Source organism: Poromitra crassiceps, assembly GCF_964638095.1.
Source record: "Poromitra crassiceps genome assembly, chromosome: 2".
Lineage (NCBI taxonomy): Eukaryota > Metazoa > Chordata > Actinopteri > Beryciformes > Melamphaidae > Poromitra > Poromitra crassiceps.
In genome coordinates this window covers 27,478,138-27,499,037 of record NC_139624.1, presented here as the reverse complement: position 1 = coordinate 27,499,037, position 20,900 = coordinate 27,478,138, and the positions used below count along the sequence as shown (strand labels likewise).

The following is a 20,900-nucleotide window of genomic DNA, read 5'->3' as shown; positions in this document are numbered from 1 at the left end:
ACCCACACTGACACCAGACATAAGCGGCATTCACTGCTTGACTGAGTTTTCAACACGAAATGAATGCCTGGTGCAGAGGAAGGCACCTCTGCAACAATGCGTCAGTGCATTACAGCCCGAACACACCATATGCCGAAGCTACGCTGAAGCAACGCTGAAGGAACGCAGTGCGGAGGCAGTTTCATTTCAACGTCCCCGTTTGTTTTTCATTTTTAGAGAACAATATACGAACAAGACAAACAGGCTCAGATACAGGAAAAGAAAGAAAGGAAAGGGAAAAAACATAGATCAACATTCAACATTGCAACGTGGCGCTATCAGCCGGATATGGTGCTTATATGTTTGTAAAAAAATAATGTGCATGGGATCCCACGCAAGGGGTCCATGAGATACCAGCCAGGCGAGCCATCCGTCACCCCTAACCTCAGTCACTGGTCATTCTTAATCTCGTCGAAGTCGGCCAAAAATGGGTCAGCGTCCTTGTTAACAGGCAAGACCGATCACACCAGTGACCAGCCGCACGCCATGCCACGCTGAAGCCACACTGAAGCCACGCTGCAGGGATAGTTTCAGCTTCTGGTCTATTTTTCAAGCGTGCAGCGCGCTGCACTTGAGCAGCCAGGCATGAAGTCAATGCAAGTTGTGAGCGGGGGCTGGGCAGCGCCGGGTGAGGTGTGGACAAAACAGTGTTTCTGGTGTGAATGACAAGTCTCCTGCTCAAAGCTTCCATAAAGCACTGCTTCTGAGATGCCTATGGTGTGAACCAGGCCTTACATTTAATGTTAAAGTCTATATAAATCATGTAAGTGTAGACATTTTTGGCTTGGACCGCTAGCAGGCAGAGTGAACCCCCCTCCATGCCCTCCCAAAAACATGTTGACAGGTTGTTCACAGATGGGAAATGTTCACTCACTCAGCTCGGCGATGCTGCCCACCCGAGTTGCCAGCAGGGACTGTTCCAGCGTGCGGAGCTCAGCCTGGGTGTAGCCGTGGCCCTCTCCAACCCTCCCCAAGCTCTGCTGGTCCCGGTGCAGGTTCAAACTCTCTGGCAAACTCAGCACACCTGGAGACCCCATAGAGCAAAGGCAAAAAGGTCAAGGCACTGATCGAGGTTCAGGGGAAGAAAACAGATGATGTATCGTCTTTTTGGTCAAATTAGTTCATCAGCAATAAATCAGCAACACTGGGGAATACGCCTAAAATAGTATTAAGAATGTCCAAATGCACAAATCAACAGTTTTAGTAAAATATTCAAAATAGAGTTGGGTAGCTAAATGATAACACCCACATTAATTTCACAGCAGCAGGTGAGCAAGTGTTTGCTACTTTAAAATGTAAAGTTTGATTAAATATAGAGACATGGGTTAATACATCTTAATTTTTGTGATGAGCTATGACTGAACATTGTAATAAATAGATGCTGAAGTTTGCGCTAGGGTTGGCGTGATGGACGATGGCATCGACCATCGTGATTGTTCCGACACCCATCGACCTCTGAGCCTTCTACATCGGACCATCATGATTAATTAACTGTTCTAAAAGTAAAATTGTACAGATTTAATAATAAAAAGGCCAACTGCACTCACCCGCGATGCACGGGTGGAATTAAACCAACACCGCAGTTCAGAGTGGTCGGAGAGGAGAGGAGGAGAATATAGCAGAAGTTGGCTGTATTGTGTATTGTGGTGCCGGGCCGGGCAGCCAAACAGCGCCGTAACGACTTCATAAATCATTAATAAACCCCCTCCCCTAATAATAGCCATATAAGACAATAAAATATGTTAGCCCCCCCCCCTCCCCAGGCAACGACGATGCCATTGTCCATCGTGATGGTTCAGTGTGGAACCATCGTGATGGTTATTTGGCTGACATCGCACAACCCTAGTTAGCGCTTCTTCCACACTAGCATTATTTGCATTATGTGTGTAAATTTAAGCAATAGCTCATGACAGGCCGTGGTATAATATGCTCATTATACCACACCTTAGGCGTATAGCTATTGCTTTTATAAAACGCTTATCAAGTATGGCAATAGACCTTATTCAAATGATGTAACTCACGTACGGGCACGCCCACCGCCACCATATTCTTGACATTCCACAGCGAGCTGTTTAAAAGTGACTGACAGCTGTCAAAGCTTAGGACGCTAGCCAACGTTACTTACTAGCTTATTTAATGCCGTTTTTACTGCGTCAGGAGCTATTTCACAACAGCGATAGTGTGCTGTGTAATAATACACGGCTGTAGTAATAGCAGCAATAAAAGCCCGGGTGTTAGCTACTGTCCACAAACGTGAAGGGAAAGAGACTAGAGGCTAACGTTAGTAGCAAATATTGGGCTCATGCAAGCAAGCGTCAGATCATATCAAACAAGCATTTAACGTTAAGGTTATTTACCTTTGCTGACACGACAATGTTTGATGATGATGATGATGATGATGATGTTGTTGATGATGGCACAAAAGTAAAAATGTCAGACCAATTCCCACAGATGAAATAGTGATAACTAGGACTCAAGGGATTTGAAAGCCTTCAGCTCCTGAGACGTGTAGCCTATGCCAATACTGCATTCACAATGTCCGGTACGTTATACCTGGCAATATAATGAGTTATATTTACTCGAAGTCAGTTTTTTATAGGGGTCCGCACCTCCGACCAAACTTATTTTTTCATCACTTCTCTTTGACGAAGCCATAACTGTTGCTATACGCTCGGCCAGACTACGTTACGGCTGCGGTTTGTCAACAATATGGCGCCATCCGGGGTTATCAAATAAGGTCTATGGACAGGGAGTTCCCCAAGCCCCGGCAGCCGGCTATTTCTCCACCTACTGGCCTCTGGCCTACCGGTTACTTTATACACTGTTAAAAAAATTTTTTTTTTTAAATGTACAGTGCACCTGAAGGCAACATACAAGATACCCGCTGAATAAGTGTCCAAATGTTCATGTCATTCTGGCCAATACTCCAATACTCCACTTCTGTTATAACATTTCAGTCTGGAATATGGAATATCTTTCAATAATCTTTATGACTAAAAGGCTAAAAGTAGAAAGACTGTTCTACAATTAAGTAAAACTGTAAATAATTAACTTGTTGGTTTTGGATTTATTTAGCTTCAAGAGTGCATTTTTGTTCTTGTGTGACCCTCAACACAGGCTTTGAGAATCCCGGGCCACTTACTGATACTTATGCTTAAATTAACCCACTCATATTCTGGTTTATTTCTAGAAAAACATTTTGGCTAGTGGAAATTCTAATTGGCTGGTAACTTCTAGCAGCCATATTGGCAGGTGGTCAAAAAAGTTAATTTCAAGCCCTGCAGGGAGAGCAAGTGGTGACATAGGATTGAGTGAGAAAAGGATCAAATATTGGTGTTTAAGACTGAATAATGACATCACAACTGTTCATTTAAAATTAGTTATTCTTCAAATGCCCAACATTTTTCCGCACCGGCGCCATTTGGCCCCCAACCCTCAGCAAAATCTGGCTCTCTGGTAGCGAGGACATTTTTTTGTGGTCCTCTCTATCATCAAAGTTCCTGGGTTACGGCATGACAATATTTGTTCAGCCCCCAGCAACAATCTGGGTTTCTCATGTGGCCCCCCATGAAAAATAATTGCCCACCCCTGATCTAGCCTCTTAAATTGGTTCTCGAAGTGAACCAGATTCATGCATTTTAGTTTAAAATGTACACATTTTTCTTACAGGGCCCCCCGAACACCCCAAGAGGGTCCAAGCAAGGTCTACCCACCACAATGTCTCCAAATCCTGTGGGAAACATAGTTATTAGTATTTTCTTTGTTCTTAAAAATATACATTGCCTGTTTGTGTTTTGCAATATGGATATTGTTTTATTTATAATTAAATTGAGCATTGGGCCTTTATAAGAATGTTTATTTGTATTATTTCAATTGTCACACTCATGGATACATATTTGAGGTTTGTTTATTAATTGGGAAAAGGACCACTGGAACAAACGCCGCGAACATGAGCCGGCTACTTTTTCAATCCGACTGGCTACTGAAAAGTTTGGGGAACTCTCAATAGACAGGTGGGTGTCAACTGGGGAACTTTGTAGTTGAATTAGACATGCTACTCTCAGCCATTCCTGATGATGACACACCACTGATTGTCATGGGAGACATGAATATCCGTACTGTCAAAGCCCAAGCAACTGACTTCCTGTCTCTTCTGTCCTCTTTTGACCTCAAACAGGTCCCCACCCCTCCCACCCATAAAGCAGGCAACACTCTTGATCTGATTCTGACTCAGAACTGCTCCGCAGCTGATCTGAATGTCACTCCCCTACACCTGTCAGACCACTATGTTATTCAATTCACTGCCTCCTTACTGAAACATCCTCATGTTCCCCCACAACTGGTCTCCTTCCCACGTAACATCCGGTCCCTCACACCGACCCAGTTTTCCATGCCTCCTCATAATGAATTCTGCTCACTCCCCGTCAATGAGGCTACAGACACACTCTGCTCCTCACTAGCCTCCTCTCTCAACAATCTCTACCCTCTAACATGCAAACCTGCTCGCACTGACCTTGGCTCACCGAAGTCATCAGAGAGCAAAGGGCGGGCGGGCCTCAGAGCAGCAGAGAGAAAATGGCGAAAATCTAGAGACCCCAGTACTGACCTCAGTGATTATCAGTCTCTCCTTGCATCATTCTCTTCCAGCTTAAAAACAGCTAAGACCACTTACTATCAGAACAAGATCTGTAGAGCCACTGATGCTTGAAAAATGTTTTCTGCTTTTAATTCAATCCTGAATCCGCCTCCTCCTCCTTCCTCCACTCTGCTTACTCCAGACATGTTCGCCTCGTACTTTACTGATAATGTTTCTGCCATCAGTAACCAGTTCTCAGAGCCTGACCAACTCTGTCTACCGCTGCCAGCTAACAGTGCCTCACTCACCTCATTCTCCCCTCTGACCGAGGAGGAAGACTCCAAACTTCTACTGGACTCTGGAATTTTAACTGATATTTTCTTTCCTCCCTGTCTGTCATGTGATGTGTGTGTTTGTGCTGTGGTGTGATCTAGGCAATCACCACCCACCTGTGGAGCCACACTTCACTCTTCTTCCAGCTGATCCTGATCTCTCATTAGCTCTGTTCAGTAGTATATTATGTGACTGTGAGCTCAGTGCTTTGCTGGATGTGTGGATGCTGGATTTGTCTGATCTGCTTAGCTTGTTGCTACCTGCCTTTTCTGTCTACTTTTTTCAGCTTGGTCTAAATCTTGCCAGATGCCTGTATTTTTTATTGTATCATTATTCCAAGTAAATCCTTTGAAACCTTCTTCAGTCTCCTGAGTCTCTGCATTTGGGTCTCTGTCTGGTTACCTTATCATAGTACAATCCAGCCAGAATGGACCCAGCAGAGGTGGCTCAGCTTCAGTCCACCATTGCTAATCTTGGAATCTTGAATCTAATCAATCAAATGCTCTGTGCCGCCATGAACAACTGCTGGACCAGTTTGCTGGAGGGCTACAGTACATGCATTGTCTGGTCGCATGGACCCAAACTCTAGCCAAATTGCCATTTCCTCTGCATCCGCTTCTTCCACCGCTACGGGCTCTCAAGTGTCCAACCACACCACAGACTCGGGGACACCATGAGCCCCGACTTCCACATCCTGAACGGTACTCTGGTGAGCTTGGTAACTGTCGCCCTTTTTTGGCCCAGTGTGCCCTCATGTTTGAGCTGCAGCCATCCAGTTTTCACACAGACCGCTCTAAAGTGGCTTATATCATTTCTCTCCTGGCTATGCAAGCAAGGCAGTGGGCGACGGCGGAGTGGAAGCGGCAGTCCAGGGTATGTGGCAATTTTAATCTACTGAATGAATTTGAATTTGAAACTATGCTTTTTTTTTATCAACTTCATGCCAAATCAATGTTATCTCTCAGTGATAGAAAGAACAACTTTCCACCAAACAAATAGGCAGGCAAAAAAGCAAACCAGTTCAAATATAAAACAAACTAAAACTCACTCTCTGCCACAATATTCAAAAACAGAATTCAAAAATAAAAACATAAAAGACAGTGATAGAAACAATAACCCCCCCCCCCCCCCCCCAAATCTATTGGTTACTTCAGCACAAGATCTACTCAACTCTCCTCTCCTCTCCCCCCCTCCCGTGTTGTGTATGTTCCCTTCCCGACAGGCATGACCCGCCCTATACTGCCACTGATTGGCTTATCAACCTAAACCAACCAATCGTCACTCCTCATGCCTAAACCCAACCCAATCAGAGGAAGAGTAGTACGGGTCTAGCAGTGCAAGGAAGCTAATAACTACGACAAGACAACACTTGTCCGTCATATGGAAGTGGTTGCTTCTATGGACTACACTTGACAGCATTGTCACCTCCTGTACTATTCCAGACTGCAGCAGAATCTCTGCGCTGCCTCGAAGCTTTGCTCATGTGTTTCCTGTGGGGAAGTAACTTGTAGCGTTTGTTGGACGCTACTGTGCTACTTGGTTTAAAAATAGCTTTGCTGCTGAAAACGCTAATTGATTGAAAAGGAGCGATGCTACCACCAAGCTACTGAGAAATGTAGTTAAGCTAAATAGCTTTGCTACTTGTAGCAAGCTACTGCCCAACACTGAGTGAATGGAATCAATCTTCTCTTTATGATGCATTCTACCATGGACTATCTGAGCAATTGAAAGATGAACTTGCTTCCAGAAAACTACCTGCCAGTTTGGATGAGTTGATTGCCCTTGCTATTAGAATTGATAACCATCTCAATGAACGCAGGAGGGAGAGAGGCCTCAACATTCAGAGACTGTCTGGAAATGTCAGTTCCTCTTTCAGATCACGATGGAGCACAAGAGAGAGGCAGGCTCATCTACAAGGGGAGAGGGTGAACTTGCCTCTGCAGAGCCCATGCAACTAGGGAGGACCTGGTTGGAACCCAAGGAGCGCCAAAGGAGGATACGAGAGAACTCTTGTCTGTACTGTGGGGAGTTGGGACAGTACAAAGCTCTCTGTCCAGTAAAAGGGCAGACTCACCAGTAAAGGAGAGGTTATTGGTGAGTCATACTTCTATTGCTGTAATGTCCTCTCATTCTCCTGTGCAGGCATCTCTATTTCTTCAAGACCAGACCATCGCAGTTGCGGTGCTGATTGATTCGGGGGCGGATGGATGTCTGATAGATGAGGAACTGATCCGTCAGCTGGGGACAGAAACGGTTCCTCTCTTGAAGCCTATTGCTGCTCATGCCCTGGATGGTAGGATTTCCCAGTCCATTATGTTCAAGACTGTTCCAGTGGAGCTCATCATGTCTGGTAACCATCATGAGAAAATTAAATTTTTCCTGATTGACTCACCTCAGATACCACTAGTTCTGGGGTTCCCCTGGCTGCAGACACACAATCCTCATATTGATTGGTCCTCTAATGGTATTGTGGGATGGAGCAGTTTTTGTCATGCTAACTGTCTACGTTCTGCTATTCCTGTCTCTCTGAGTTTGTCTTCCACCACAATTCTCCTCTCAGGTGTTCCAGAAGAGTACCATGACCTGAAGGAGGTGTATAGTAAAGGATGGGCATCTTCTTTCTCCCCGCACCATCCCTATAACTGTGCAATTGATCTCCTCCCTGGCACTACACCTCCTAGGGGTTGGTTGTATCCCCTCACTGCACCTGAGACGAGGTCTATGGAGAAGTAGGCCTACATACATACAGGAGTGTCTTGCTGCTGGACTGATTCATCCCTCCTCATCTCCGGCTGGAGCTGGTTTCTTTTTCGTAGACAAGAAGGATGGTGGATTGAGACCCTGCATCGACTACAGACTCCTGAACCTCATTACGGTACAGAATCAGTACCCCTACCCCTCCTTGACTCTGCTCATGGGCTACTAGACGGAGTCACCATCTTTACCAAATTAGACCTTCGCAATGCATACCATCTTGTTTGAATTCGTGAAGGAGATGAGTGGAAGACTGCTTTTAATACACCTAGTGGACACTGTTTTTCAGTCACTCATCAATGATGTTTTGAGAGATATGTTGGACAGATCTGTGTTTGACTATTTGGATGATATTCATATCTTCTCCAGAACAAGAGAGGAGCATGTGCAACATGTACGGCAAGTCCTGCAGAGACTTTTGGAGAACCAACTGTTTGTTAAGGGTGAGAAGTGCGAGTATCATGCCTCCACTGTTTCTAACTTTAACTTAACTAAGTTTCAGCAATGTAGCAGCTCCTCTGAATGCCCTCACCTCCATTACTGTTCCCTTCAAATGGACTGAAGAGGCGGAGAAGGCTTTCCAGAGTCTCAGGACCCTTTTCACCTCTGCACCAGTGCGCATTCACCCAGACCCTACTCGCCAGTTCATCGTCGAGGTGGATACATCTAGGCTGGTTATTATTACTCCTTTGCCTGCCTGCCCAGAGGAAGGGGGGGGGACGTCCTCCCCCCCTTCCCCTGGCCTCATCATCACCTCTGACCCCTATCCTCCCCTCCTCTCCTCTTTATCGATGTCACCAATGCGGACTCATGGATTCCTCAGATCATCCTCGTGGAACTCCCAATCTTTTTACCCCTTTTTCACCTAGCTAATTAGCTAGTATTCTCTGAACCTACGAACACTTAAAGACTATATTTTCTATTTCTTTTGGACTCTACTTTTTACATTTTCAACTGTCTTCCCTGATCTTAGGATCATTTAAAGACTACATTTTCGTATTCCTTTTGTTGGACTACTTTTTACATTTTAAAATTTCTGTTCTTTTGTCAATTTTATTTCCATAATCTGAAACTCTGTAAATGGTTTAGCCCGGTATCTCTCGGCCTGTCCCGGAGGGGGGTCCCTAGATGGTGTCCATAGCTGGACCCCTACAGTACATCGGCCTCACAAGGTTCCTCCTCAGCCAAGTCACTGAGGCAATCCATGTGCCAATCCATGTGGTGGAAAGGTGTTCTTGCGTGCACTGGGGGTGAGGGGGTGCCGCTGTGTCCCGGCCTGGCCTTCTCTCCCACACCTTATGTGTGTGGGGGCGGGGGCCGGGGTGGGGGGCATCGGTGCTCACCATCACTGGTCGAGGGCTGCCGGTAGGTTAGAATAGCTTAGGTAGGCGATAGATTAGCTACAGCCTAACTATAGGCTGTAGACCTGTTATAGTGTTCAGGCTAAAATCAGACTAGAGCAGAATAGGACAGGCCAGACTAGGCTGTAGATTAGCTAGATTCCCTGTGTCCTAGTTAGCTCTGGTTAATGTCTAGAGTAGTCAGTTTGTCTGATCTTCTCCCCCCCCTCTCTTTCTCTTTCCCCCTTCCCCTGCTCCTTCCCCACTTCCCCCTTCCTGTTCTCTCCTCTCCCACATTTCCCATTCCCTCCCCACCTCCTCTCTTTCCATGCTCTCTCCTCCCCCACATCCCACCGCTCTCCCCGCTCCCTTCTCCTGCTCTCTCCTCTTTCTCCCCTCCCTTGCTCCTTCCCCTCCTCCTCTCCTCCCAAATTTTCCCCACTCCCTGCCACTTCCTGCTCTCCTCTCTCACATTCCCCCTGCTCTCCCTCCCCTGCACCCTCCCACCTCTCCTTCTCTGTTCTCTCCTCCCCCACATTTCCCATTCTCTCCCCACCTCCTCCCTCTCCCTGCTCTCTCCTCCCCCACATCCCCCCGCTCTCCCTCCCTCCTCCCCTCTCCTGCTCTCTCCTCTTTCCCCCTTCCCCCACTATTCTAAAGCATAGTACCCATTCTACTCCATAGCATGGCACCCATTCTATCCCCTCCCACTATTCCACCACTATTTTAAAGCATGGCACCCTTTCTACCCTAAAGCGAGGCACCCATAAGCTCTATATGTGAACATGTGTTTATTTGGCAAAGGGATTCACTACTAAAGGCTTGCAGCAAATTAAGTTAAGCATAGTTTGGTTGCAAAGAAATCGACATATGTCCGTTTGCAAAATGTGTGTCTATATTTTTCTATCATATGATTGTTCGATGTGTGTTATTATTACTACTGTAATTTGTTACTGTTGTGTCAGCTAGCCCTCCTCTCCCTGTTCTCTCCATATAGTCTCTCATACTCCCCCTGCTCTCCCTCCCCACCTCCTCCCGTTCCCGAAACCCCCCCCCCCCCCTCCACTTTTCTAAAGCATGGCATCCATTCCGTTTTAAAGCATGGCACCCATTCTCTTTCTTTCCCCCTTCCCCTGCTACTTTCCCCACCTCTCCTCCTCCGTTCTCTCCTCCCCCACATTTCCCATTCTCTCCCCATCTCCTCCCTCTCCCTGCTCTCTTCTCCCCCACATCCCCCCACTCTCCCTCCCCCCTCCTGCTCTCTCCTCTTTCCCCCTTGCCCTGCTCCTTTACTCTCCAACTTTTCCCATTCCCTCCCCCCACTCTCTCACATTCCCCCTGCTCTCCCCCCTTCTCCTGCTCTCTCCTCTGCTCTACCCTATATTTCTATATTTCTCTATCAATTGTTCAATGTGTTATCTTTATTCTGTAATTTGCTACTGTTGTGTCAGCTAGAATTAGCTAGACATATTTTCTGTGAAGCCCTCTGGGACATGCTTGTGAATTAGGGCTATACAAATAAACTTGACTTGACTATTGGGCAGTTTTGTCTCAGCCGTCTGCTAAAGATGGTAAAGTGCATCCATGTGCCTTCTTTTCTCTCAAGTTTTTGCCCACAGAGAGAAATTACGACATCAGGAACAAGGAGTTGTTGGCTGTCAAGCTCGCCTTGGAGGAATGGAGGCACTGGTTAGAGGGAGCGGACCAGCCATTCCTGGTTTGGACGGACCACAAAAACATTGAGTATGTCCAGTCTGCTAAATGTTTGAATTCTAGGCAAGCCAGGTGGGCCCTGTTTTTCACACGCTTCAATTTCACACTGTCCTATCGCCCTGGGTCTAAGAACATTAAACCTGATGCTCTTTCTCACCAGTTTGGGTCTGAAGTCACACCATGGAGCTTTAGTCAAGTTTTGAAATGGCACAGGGAAATTCCTAAACTGCTCATCTCAAAATTAAGTATGTTCCTCAATGCCAAATCCAAATTAGTCCTTGCAAATTGATTGGCAGGTAGTCATGCGTGTTATTACATTACAGGACAAGGACACCCTGAAATCTTGTATTAATTCATTTCTCAATTATTTTAAATATTTCAAGCGATTTCTCACCACAGCAAAGTCAAACGAGGTCTGCCTTCCTCAGCACCATTTTGGTCGGAGTGTCGTATTTGAAAACCCAAAGCTAATTTTTGGAATCCTCCTCCTTAGTGTGCTGTAGGTCTGGGGACTTTCAAATAGCAGTATGAGGTGCAAACTAAGCTCTACTGATCATTTGTATTTGTGATTCCTTTCAGCTGCTCAGTTTGATCGATCCATAAGTGCTCTGGGCACTGTGGGGTATGCCTTACATTTCTTACATGTCTTACGTAATGCTGAGTGTGCTGCCCAGTGAATTAGCTGCCCACACTTGATGGGGAGAATGTTTATAGACAGAGGAGTGGGCCAGAGTGCAGACAGCAACCGCCCTCTCTCCCTGCTTTTCCGTCAGAGTATTCAATTCAATTCAATTTCGTTTATTTGTTCGATAGGGGACAGGTGTACATTAATGAACATTTAAAAAAAATGTAAATGCACGACAATTGCAGTCACAGGACTGATTTCCATTGCTTGTCCCCCTGCCCGATGATATAGGCTTAGAGTCCTGAGGGGTAAAATGTAACAGTGCAGCAAAAACATATTTAAAATGTAAACACAAAGCAAAGTGCATTTGTGCAGAGAGGTAGTCCTAATAGAAGTAAAAGGTAGCATAGTGCAACAAAACATATTAAAATATAAACTCAATGCAAAATGAGAACTGAGTTAGAGCTCTACATGGCTCTACATGGCTAAGTGAAAAGTGCTGAGTAAAATAAAATATACAGGAATTACAGTCTGATACTAAAACCTGAGTTTGGGATCAGCATACAGCTAAAAAGTGAGATCCACATAGAGGACTCACTCGGACAAGATATAAGAAAAAATAAAGAATAAAAAACAGATACAACACATATAATATACACATACTGTTCTATGCCCTAGTGATGTGTGCATAGTTGAGTGGACTTCAGCCATCTCTTTACTTGACCCTTGAACATGCCAAGTGTTGGGCATTCCCTAATGGCAGTATCAGGGGCGCAAGCACTTTTTTTTTTTTTAGAAACCCTTCGGAGTACCAGGAGTGCCAAGTTTAAAACGGAATACAGTGTTTTCCATAAGCGCCGCTGCCGGCTAATTAGCCGTTCATTAAACAATTTCGAGCAGAGTAGTTTTTGACTGTAAATTTCTGAGCGTCAATTTCTGACCGTCACCCTTGTTCACTGTCACTTTAAATGCCTGGAGGCTAACTGCATTGACAGTGATTGACAGCAGCAGAGCGGAGCAGAGCCCCCTCCTTTCTGTTTGTGTAACTTCACTCACAGTCAGACACATGGACCAATGTTTTTTTGCGACAACGTGCTGCTAACGTTAATGTTGACTGGATAGCCCTCATTTTTATGGACACAATGAGGTAGGTAGGCTACACAGTACGCCAAGGTTTGAAGTACATTTGATTGATATAACCATGCACGTTTGTGATTATTAGCACTAATAAGTAACGTTACGTTAAATGGACTTGATTAACGTTACGTTCTCGTCACCTGTCATGCTAGCCGTGACATTAAATGTTCCACACAGTAATAATGCTCGAAGTTAGACAGTGCTGTATGTGGACATGTTACTGCAGTGTTTGCAAAATACCGTGAAATGCATTGTTATCCATATCCACTGTTATTGCTAACAATGGCTAGCCTGGTTATAGAGATAACCGGTCGGCAGAGCCAGATTAACACCCCCAGGGGCCCCTGGGCACTGAAGCTCCCAGGGGCCCCCCTACCCATCGAAATTTTGTACATTTTAAAGTAAAATGCATGAATCTGATGCACTCTGAGAGCAAAATGAAGAGGCTAATCTTCACATTAATATCCTCTTCACTGTGCTGTGGCTTTACAATGATGAAAAAATAATTGTCTAATAAACACAGGTGCAAGCAAAACACTAATGAGGGTTTCCAAATTCCAATCATGGAAGTTTGAAGCCCTCATTAGTGTTTTGCTTGCACCTGTGTTAACCCTGCCTTTTGGACAAAAAAGACCCCATGAGAAGGGTCTACTGTCCCAACTCCCAGGCTATGTAAATAGCCTACAATAAGCAACACATGTGACTAAAGTGTGTAGGCTACAATAAAACAGAACAGACAGGTTGCTGATATGGGATTCATGGCTTCTGTTCAGATATCAAATGCATGGCATGTTTGTGCCTTCCAACCATAGCATTAAAGTTAGTCAATCTTTTCTAGTAGAACAATGTACTAATAGCTTATACTGAAGTAGAACCATACTGTAACTGTAGTAGGCTACATTACTGGTTCATTTACAAAACATTAAGAATAAGAGCAGTTTATGGAATTTATAAATGTCCTTTGTAACAGCAGTGTAGAGAAATATCTGCAAATGACATCTCAAAGACAGGATGCTGTTGAGAAATATTTGAGGCTGTCTTCAATTGTGCTAAAACAACATTGGTGAGCTTTGTACAAAGAAGATACAGGCCCACTGTTGCATTAATATTGGTATCCTATTTTATGGTTAAGTAGCCTATATTTGCACGCTATTGGTATTGTTATATTTTTTCTTTTATTGGGAGTAGCCTACTCACGAGTCTCTCAGGCTGCAGTAGTGTCGTTAAGTGAAGTTAACAAGCAGCTGGGTGCCAGCCGTGGCTCTCTCTCCCTCCCCCGCTCTCATGTCTCGTCTCTCTCTCTCTCTCTCCCTCTCTGTCTCTCGCTCTCTCTCTCTTTATCTCTCTTTCCTACTCTATCTGCCTCGGTCTCTCGCGCTCTATCTCACGCAAATGGGGGACATCTAAATAGTTTATTATGTAGAAATAAAATGCACGTGCATCCGGTGTACCAACGTATAATCGCCAGTGCACTCACTTTCATGTCACCACCTGCTCTCCCTTTAGGTCGTTTTACACTACAACAGACAGCAACAGAGGCAGAAACACTGAACTTATTTAGTCTTATATTTTATTATCTTATTATTATAAACCAAACCTAAAAAATACCTAAAAAAAAATACCTAAAAAATCACCCTCTTTGCTTTGCTCATAGTCTTCAACTAAACCCTAAATATCGCAGTATAAAACATATAAAACACATTTTAATCATATATATATATATATATATATTTTAATTGACATTACATTTCCAATACAAAACAGCAGAGGGTGCTGCAGCACCACAAGCACCCCCACTTCCTGCGCCCCTGGTCACCACTTGCCCACAGGCATCCAATGACACTAAATCATCAGACTTAATCTTCTTGGAAACAAATTTGATTTTGTCCTGATTCGTCTTAGATTTGTGTCATAGTTCTGTGGAGCCCAACATGAGCCCGACCAATTTTTATTTTTTTTATTTTTTATTTTTTTTGTGTTATATGGTTAATCCGGCCTTGCCGGTCGGTTGTTTCCCGATTGTTTAATTAATGACGTCACAATCATGCTGTCGTTCAACTGCCACATTATCATATGAAAATGTAAAGGAAAATAAAATAGGCTAAGGCTACCCCTCATTATATTAACTACATTGTGTAGGATAAGGACTGGAGGGATTACGATTACGATTACGAAAACTTTATTGTCCACAAGTGGAAATTGGTCTTTGGTTCCACCGCAGACATGTCTCAAAAGATAAAACACAACAATACACATGACAAACACATGAAACACATGAAACAATGCAATTATGACAAAGAACCTGGCTAGACATCCACAAAATGACCACACATCCACAAAACAGTCAACACACATTCATCCACACCGATGCACAAAAGTAGGCTACACCTCCCAATGCAGGTCAAAATTACAAATCATAGGTCTACGACCTGTCCAATTCCAAAACAATTTAAAAAACATTCAGGAGAAGACCTGCTGTACAAAAAACCTCAGCAAAGTAAGAAATTAAAACACCACCCTAAGCAGAATCTACCACATCTTAGTTTTATTTATTGCCATGACAGCATCTGGGACAAAGGACTTCTTATAGATGCTCCTCTTTGCCATCGGTAGTCTGTAACGCTTCCCTGAGGGTCAAAGTTCAAATTCACTGAACAGTGGATGAGAGGGGTCCTTAATGATCCTCTCAGCTTTACTTCTAATTATTTCATCGTACAGACTACTTAGCTGCTTCTGTGGCTTCCCTAGGATCTTGGAGGCCATATTCACTATTCTCTGCAACTTGTTTCTCCATTTAATGTTCAGATTGCCATACCACATAATCATATGTGGTATGTATATGTGGATGTGGATTATATGTGGATTATATGGCCCACAGGCTACTTCCTCTCTCTCACTAACGTTAAAACTCAATTATTTTATCATTACAGAGAAGCAAGCCCGTGTCAAACAAAAGGAAAAGAGCATCAAGCCCAACTCAGAGGACTCTGACTTCCTTCAAGTTCTTTAGGAAACCTGCTGCTGGTCAGTTTATACAAAATGATAAAACAAGAGAAAAAGATATATAAATTAAAGTAATGTAATAATGGCATCCATATTACAATATTCTAATTATTATTATTATTTATAGATATAGCTAGCTAGATAGACAGATAGACTGGCAGTTACTTCATCCCAGAAAGAAATGTTAGATTAGAAAATTAAAATAAACATTTTCTTTTGGGGGTTTTAGAGTGTGAGGATGGAGAAAATTTTAGAACACAACCAGGGACCTCCACTGAAAAAGAGGCAGCCATTTCTCATGTGATTCTGAACATCTAATGTTTTCTTCCTGGAACAAGCATGCTTCTTCTAATAAACATGTAAGCATTCTGACGTTATCATTTTGCTCTAAAAGTGCACCAGTCTATGGAAACTCCTGTGTCTTGCACCTAAAACTTTTTCGTCTGGTGAGTGTGAGATAGCTCCCCAGCTAGTCTGCTTTGAACAGTATTTTAGACTGAGACCCAACAATGTGCACTCTGTAACATTAAACTCAGCAAATTGGAATTTACGTAAACGTAACGTTATGTACAGCCGGAGCACATGTCATATTAGGATTATCAATGTGTATAACGTTAGTCACTTATGTAAACTAGTCACCTTTAGGTGACAGTCACCTTTTTCATCCTAAAATAGGAGGATTTCTGAGTGGTTTTGTCTGGCCTGAGAGAGCAGAGGGAAATCCGCTAACGTTGTGCTGAGCTCACCTGAATAAATTCACAACATTTCGTGGCAAATAATAATCTGCACGTCGGACTCAGAGCAGTTGAGGAGCAGATGAACGTTTTGTCAGGAGAAGCCTGGAAGGAAGTTTACTATGGGCCACGGACGGTGCTGAGCTGAGAATGCTTTCAACTCTGTGAGTAGCCTACAACATGTTTGTTCCTCAGCGGGATCGCCACAGCCGAGAACGTGCACAACACTACCGGAGTTTTTCTTTTTTTTGTGAACCATCCCCCAGAGACCTGCGTAGAAGCTTCGATTATGATCGATTTTATCTCCCCGAAGCATTGACGCTCTAAAGGTATTCCGGACAGCCCTAACTAGAAACTAACTTCTTGTAAATGAAATAATAGAGAAGTTGAACAAATCATCAGTTTGCTAGAGGTCATGCTGGAACCCCCTCAAGGTCCCTGGACCCCACATTGAGAACCACTGTGCTAAAGCATTAGCATGTGCACCAGACAGAGGTGTCTACGAGACACACAGAGATTAATTTAGTGCCAATCTTCTCATCAGATATTGGACAAGGTGACCAATAGGCTACACCCTGAAAAAGTCAGTGTATCAGCTATAACTAGGCGCCAGTGCAGACACCTGAGTAATCTCTCTCTCTCTCTCTCTCTCTCTCTCTCTCTCTCTCTCTCTCTCTCTCTCTCTCTCTCTCTCTCTCTCTCTCTTCAATTCAATTCAATGGGGCTTTATAGCAATTACAAAGAATCAAAAACAGAAAACAAGACATTTTGTTACCCAGTAACATAAATCACAAAATCTGAAGATATTCAAAGAGGAAGAGAAAAGAAAATTAAATGGAATGTGATAAGATAGAATATAATAGAAGACTATTGTTGACTGGAATCTATTTAGAATAATAACAGAACAGTAATAAACGGGCAGTTAAATGGTGATAGTGCAAATAGTGAGCAATTGCAGTATATTAACAAAAATTCACATAATCTGTAAATAACCGTTATTTTGAAATCTTCAGAAGAGAGGGAAAAACAAAACAAAGCAAAAAAGAATAAAATATAATAGAATAAGATAAAATAAAATGTTGACCAAAAAACCTATTTGGAACAACAAATTTAAAACTTAAAAACGTAAAACTTACAATTTTAAATGTAAACACACAAACCAATAAACTGGATGCTAGTGCAAATAATAGTCTCTCTCTCTCTCTCTCTCTCTCTCTCTCTCTCTCTCTCTCTCTCTTCTCATCCTGTCACTGTTTACGTCTTTTTCTCTGTCTATCTCTCCTCCCACCTTACCTTATCAGTACATCTGGGGTAGTTCAGCTGACGGCTACAAAGCAAGCAACCCTGGCATGAAGAGAGGCCTCAGTGGATAAAACACAAAAACGCCTAAAGAGATTTCAACATATGCACTATCAGAGCAGACATATACATTGAGGAGTGAGTCACGAAACATTGTACCTAGTAATAAAGGCTGTGCATTTTTGTTTCCAGTGGCCAAATAAATCTATCTTCTGCCATTTGCAAGGTTCATCAGATAATTCATCAGATAATGTCAAGCAACTTAATTGCTTTTAAATGATGGCATCCGATATACTGTAAGCTAATGAAATCTCAGGGCCAAAATTAAATGTGTGCAGGTGGTTATTTAACATGAATAATTAAGTGATGGTGATAGATGTGATATAACAGTGTGATAGCGAACCCCTATAGGAAACACTAGCAGAATGCAGTAGGCCTACACTTGTGGGGAGAAACGAGAGTGACCTGCTCCTCGGCGCCTGGTAGTGAGATCCTGCAGATCTTTTCCCATTTTTCGGTTGAGAACTAACACATCGCTTTGTGTTCTGGTACACTGACTGATAAAGGCATATCGATTCCCCAACAGCATCCAGACGACCAGAGTGGAGGACATAGTACAGCAACAGACTTATTGAAGTCTTACAAATCCCACACAAACAAAAGCAATGGCCGTAAATCTGTTGATCACCACACTCCAATTAAGCAAATTACATTCAGAAACTAACTCTAACTCTGTTGATCACCACACTCCAATTAAGCAATGACATTCAGAAAACTGGCTGTCTTCTCTGCTTGGCTTTAAGCCATATCTGGATTGCATGTAGAGATAGGCTACTGCAGGCTGACTGACAGGCATATTTAATGGACCATTTGACATGCTTGCTGGCTGATTAATTCGCACAGAGTGGAAGATTATGCTAATTACCAAGCTCTGCTCCCACCACTAAATGCTTTTGTATAATAATCCGATTACGAAGGCTTTTAACACCCCAATATGCCATAAATGCACACACTGACCAGCCATACAGAGGGACTAGAGTCAAATATTCAATTATGTAGGCTAATTGTTTTGACATTTCCAAGCTTGGATTTACGTTTCCCACCAGCCTACAGCAGAAAACCTCTTTTCCAGCCATTATTTTATTTATTGTCAGACCCGAGCATACACTCTGTTGTAGAATGGAATTTAATCACCATTCTTCTCCCGCATAAGCAACACCTCCATTGCCGAGAGTGTGAAGGTGGGCAGCTTTGAGATAACACCATTTGAGATCAAAATATGATGCCAATGGAACTTACATTTTCTTTATATCACACTCTATATTTGAGCTGCATAAGTGTATGGTTTTTATGGCTGATGGTTTCAAATTTGTGATAGCACAGTAGCGTACCAAGCATTATCTGGACTAAGTGCACATCCTGAGTGTATTTTTTCATTCAAACACAAACATTTCTCCTCTTCCCAGCAGGCAGAGCGGCTCTCTCCCCCTCCCTCTCTCTGAGTCATGTGTCAGCAGTCGGCCTCATCTCTCTGAAAAGCACCAGCGAGATTAGACTAGTGATGCACGGTCTGCCGCGGTGCCAAAATGTCACGGTGCCTACCAGCTGCTTTAAATGACGCTACTACCGTGGGACACTACTGTATACTACTGAGGAATGACGATGCCAGCAGCACAATGCTTTGCCTCCGTTCCCAAATTCACTGGTTTCTGCAGTCATAATCCTATAGTGACGTTAGCGCACCCTAATTAACAAAACTTGTGTGGTTGCTTCTATGCGGCTTTGAGGAAGGCAATGCTGTAACGTTATGTGGAGCGCCAGCTCCTAGCCCTTTGGAAAAGCCATTAGCATAGAGGTCGCTATTTGTATCTCAGCTGACAGGAGTCTCGAGACACAGACACACATACTTTTCACGAACACAGGAAACATTACCACTGCACGGTGAAATGTTGCGTTTAGGACACGTCACAACAAAACAACATGTTGGACCGCCAAGTAACTCTGTCTGTCTGAATAATGTCCTCCTCCACACAGGTGCTGTCGCAGTTACCCGTGTCAAGAGACTGCGAGTTAGCTAGCAACAGACAGGAAGGTAGGCGTAGCTGCACCAAGGTCTGCCCAGCATTGGCTAGGAATGGGACAGGAAGTTGAGCTGTTCTGCCTTCAGAGTTAAAGCATAAATTGTGTCACTTCTTCTTTTTCTTTTTCTTTCAATTTTCAATTTTAACAATATACAAAGAAAACAAACGAACAAGCTCAGACACAGGAAAGGAAAGAAAAAAACAATATAAAATAATAATCGACAATTATAATGTGGTGCTACCGTCCATATGGGGGCTTATGTGCTTGTAAGAGACGTGACACATGGGGTCCCACTCAGGGGGTCCAAGAGGAACCATTCGGGCAAGTCGCCCACCACGCTATAGCCCGGCAATGGTTTGCGCGCCTAGAGACAATCACATAACGCCAGGATATAGCACAACCACGCCTGGTTTAGCTAGGCACGCCCACACCTGCCCCGGCGCACAAACCCTGCCGCAAAACTGGCTGCTATCAGATTGGGCAGATTGGCAGTGGTGTGGGGCGGACAATAGACCAATTATACGCCTACGTCACAATGACAACAAACAGCGTCAGATGCGCAAGACGGAGGCAGAAAGACAGACTCCGCGCAGCCCTGTCAAGTAGTTTTCCAGTCGCCCGAAAACTATTCGAGCTAGATATGTCTTCGTGTTGTACAGTGGGATGCCAGAATCGGAAAGCTATTGTAGGAGAGTATTCGGGTCCGCCTATTCACACTTGGTTAATAAAATAATAAACGATAGAGCCAGGCTGTAACGTTATAATTCACCAAATTCTCCCCACATATCCTGTTCTACGCAACTCGAGGGAACATACACAGCCTCGCACACACGCAATAGAACACAACACAACACTGAACAGTCTGTTACACTATCAACAAAGCAAAGACTAAAGTTTTACCGAATCCCGTCAACTCATACTGCTTTTAATGCTAACCGTAAGTGTCTTTGGTTGCAAGCCGAAAGAGGAAATCGTTAAAAATGCCCGACTTTGCAGTGCTCGCTCATTTCATATCAGGTAAACTGTAGTAGGCTGCAGCCACATCGCTCGGTTAGTTAACAACCAAGTAACGTTAAATAATGTCATTATTGAGTTGAACTGATTGGAACGAGGACATCATTAAAAATGCCCGACTTTGTAGTGCTCATTTCATAATCAGGTAAGCTGCCTGAAACTGTAGGCTGCTCAGCCACATCGCTCGGTTAGTTAACGACCAAGTAACGTTACATAATGTCATTATTGAGTTGTGTGCATTATCAACATAA

At 43.7% G+C, this 20,900-nt stretch overlaps 1 protein-coding gene across 1 annotated transcript in view; it reads right to left on the bottom strand.

The window, feature by feature from the left end:
* Positions 1-20,900, bottom strand: part of LOC310772274 (ankyrin repeat and BTB/POZ domain-containing protein 3-A-like) — a gene marked incomplete at both ends in the record, with an annotated part of 114,019 nt that overhangs the window by 39,063 nt on the left and 54,056 nt on the right. Inside the window, one exon of the mRNA XM_083632035.1 lies at positions 914-1,063. Coding sequence (XP_083488161.1) covers positions 914-1,063 — 150 coding nt within the window. The remainder of the gene's footprint in view (positions 1-913; positions 1,064-20,900) is intronic.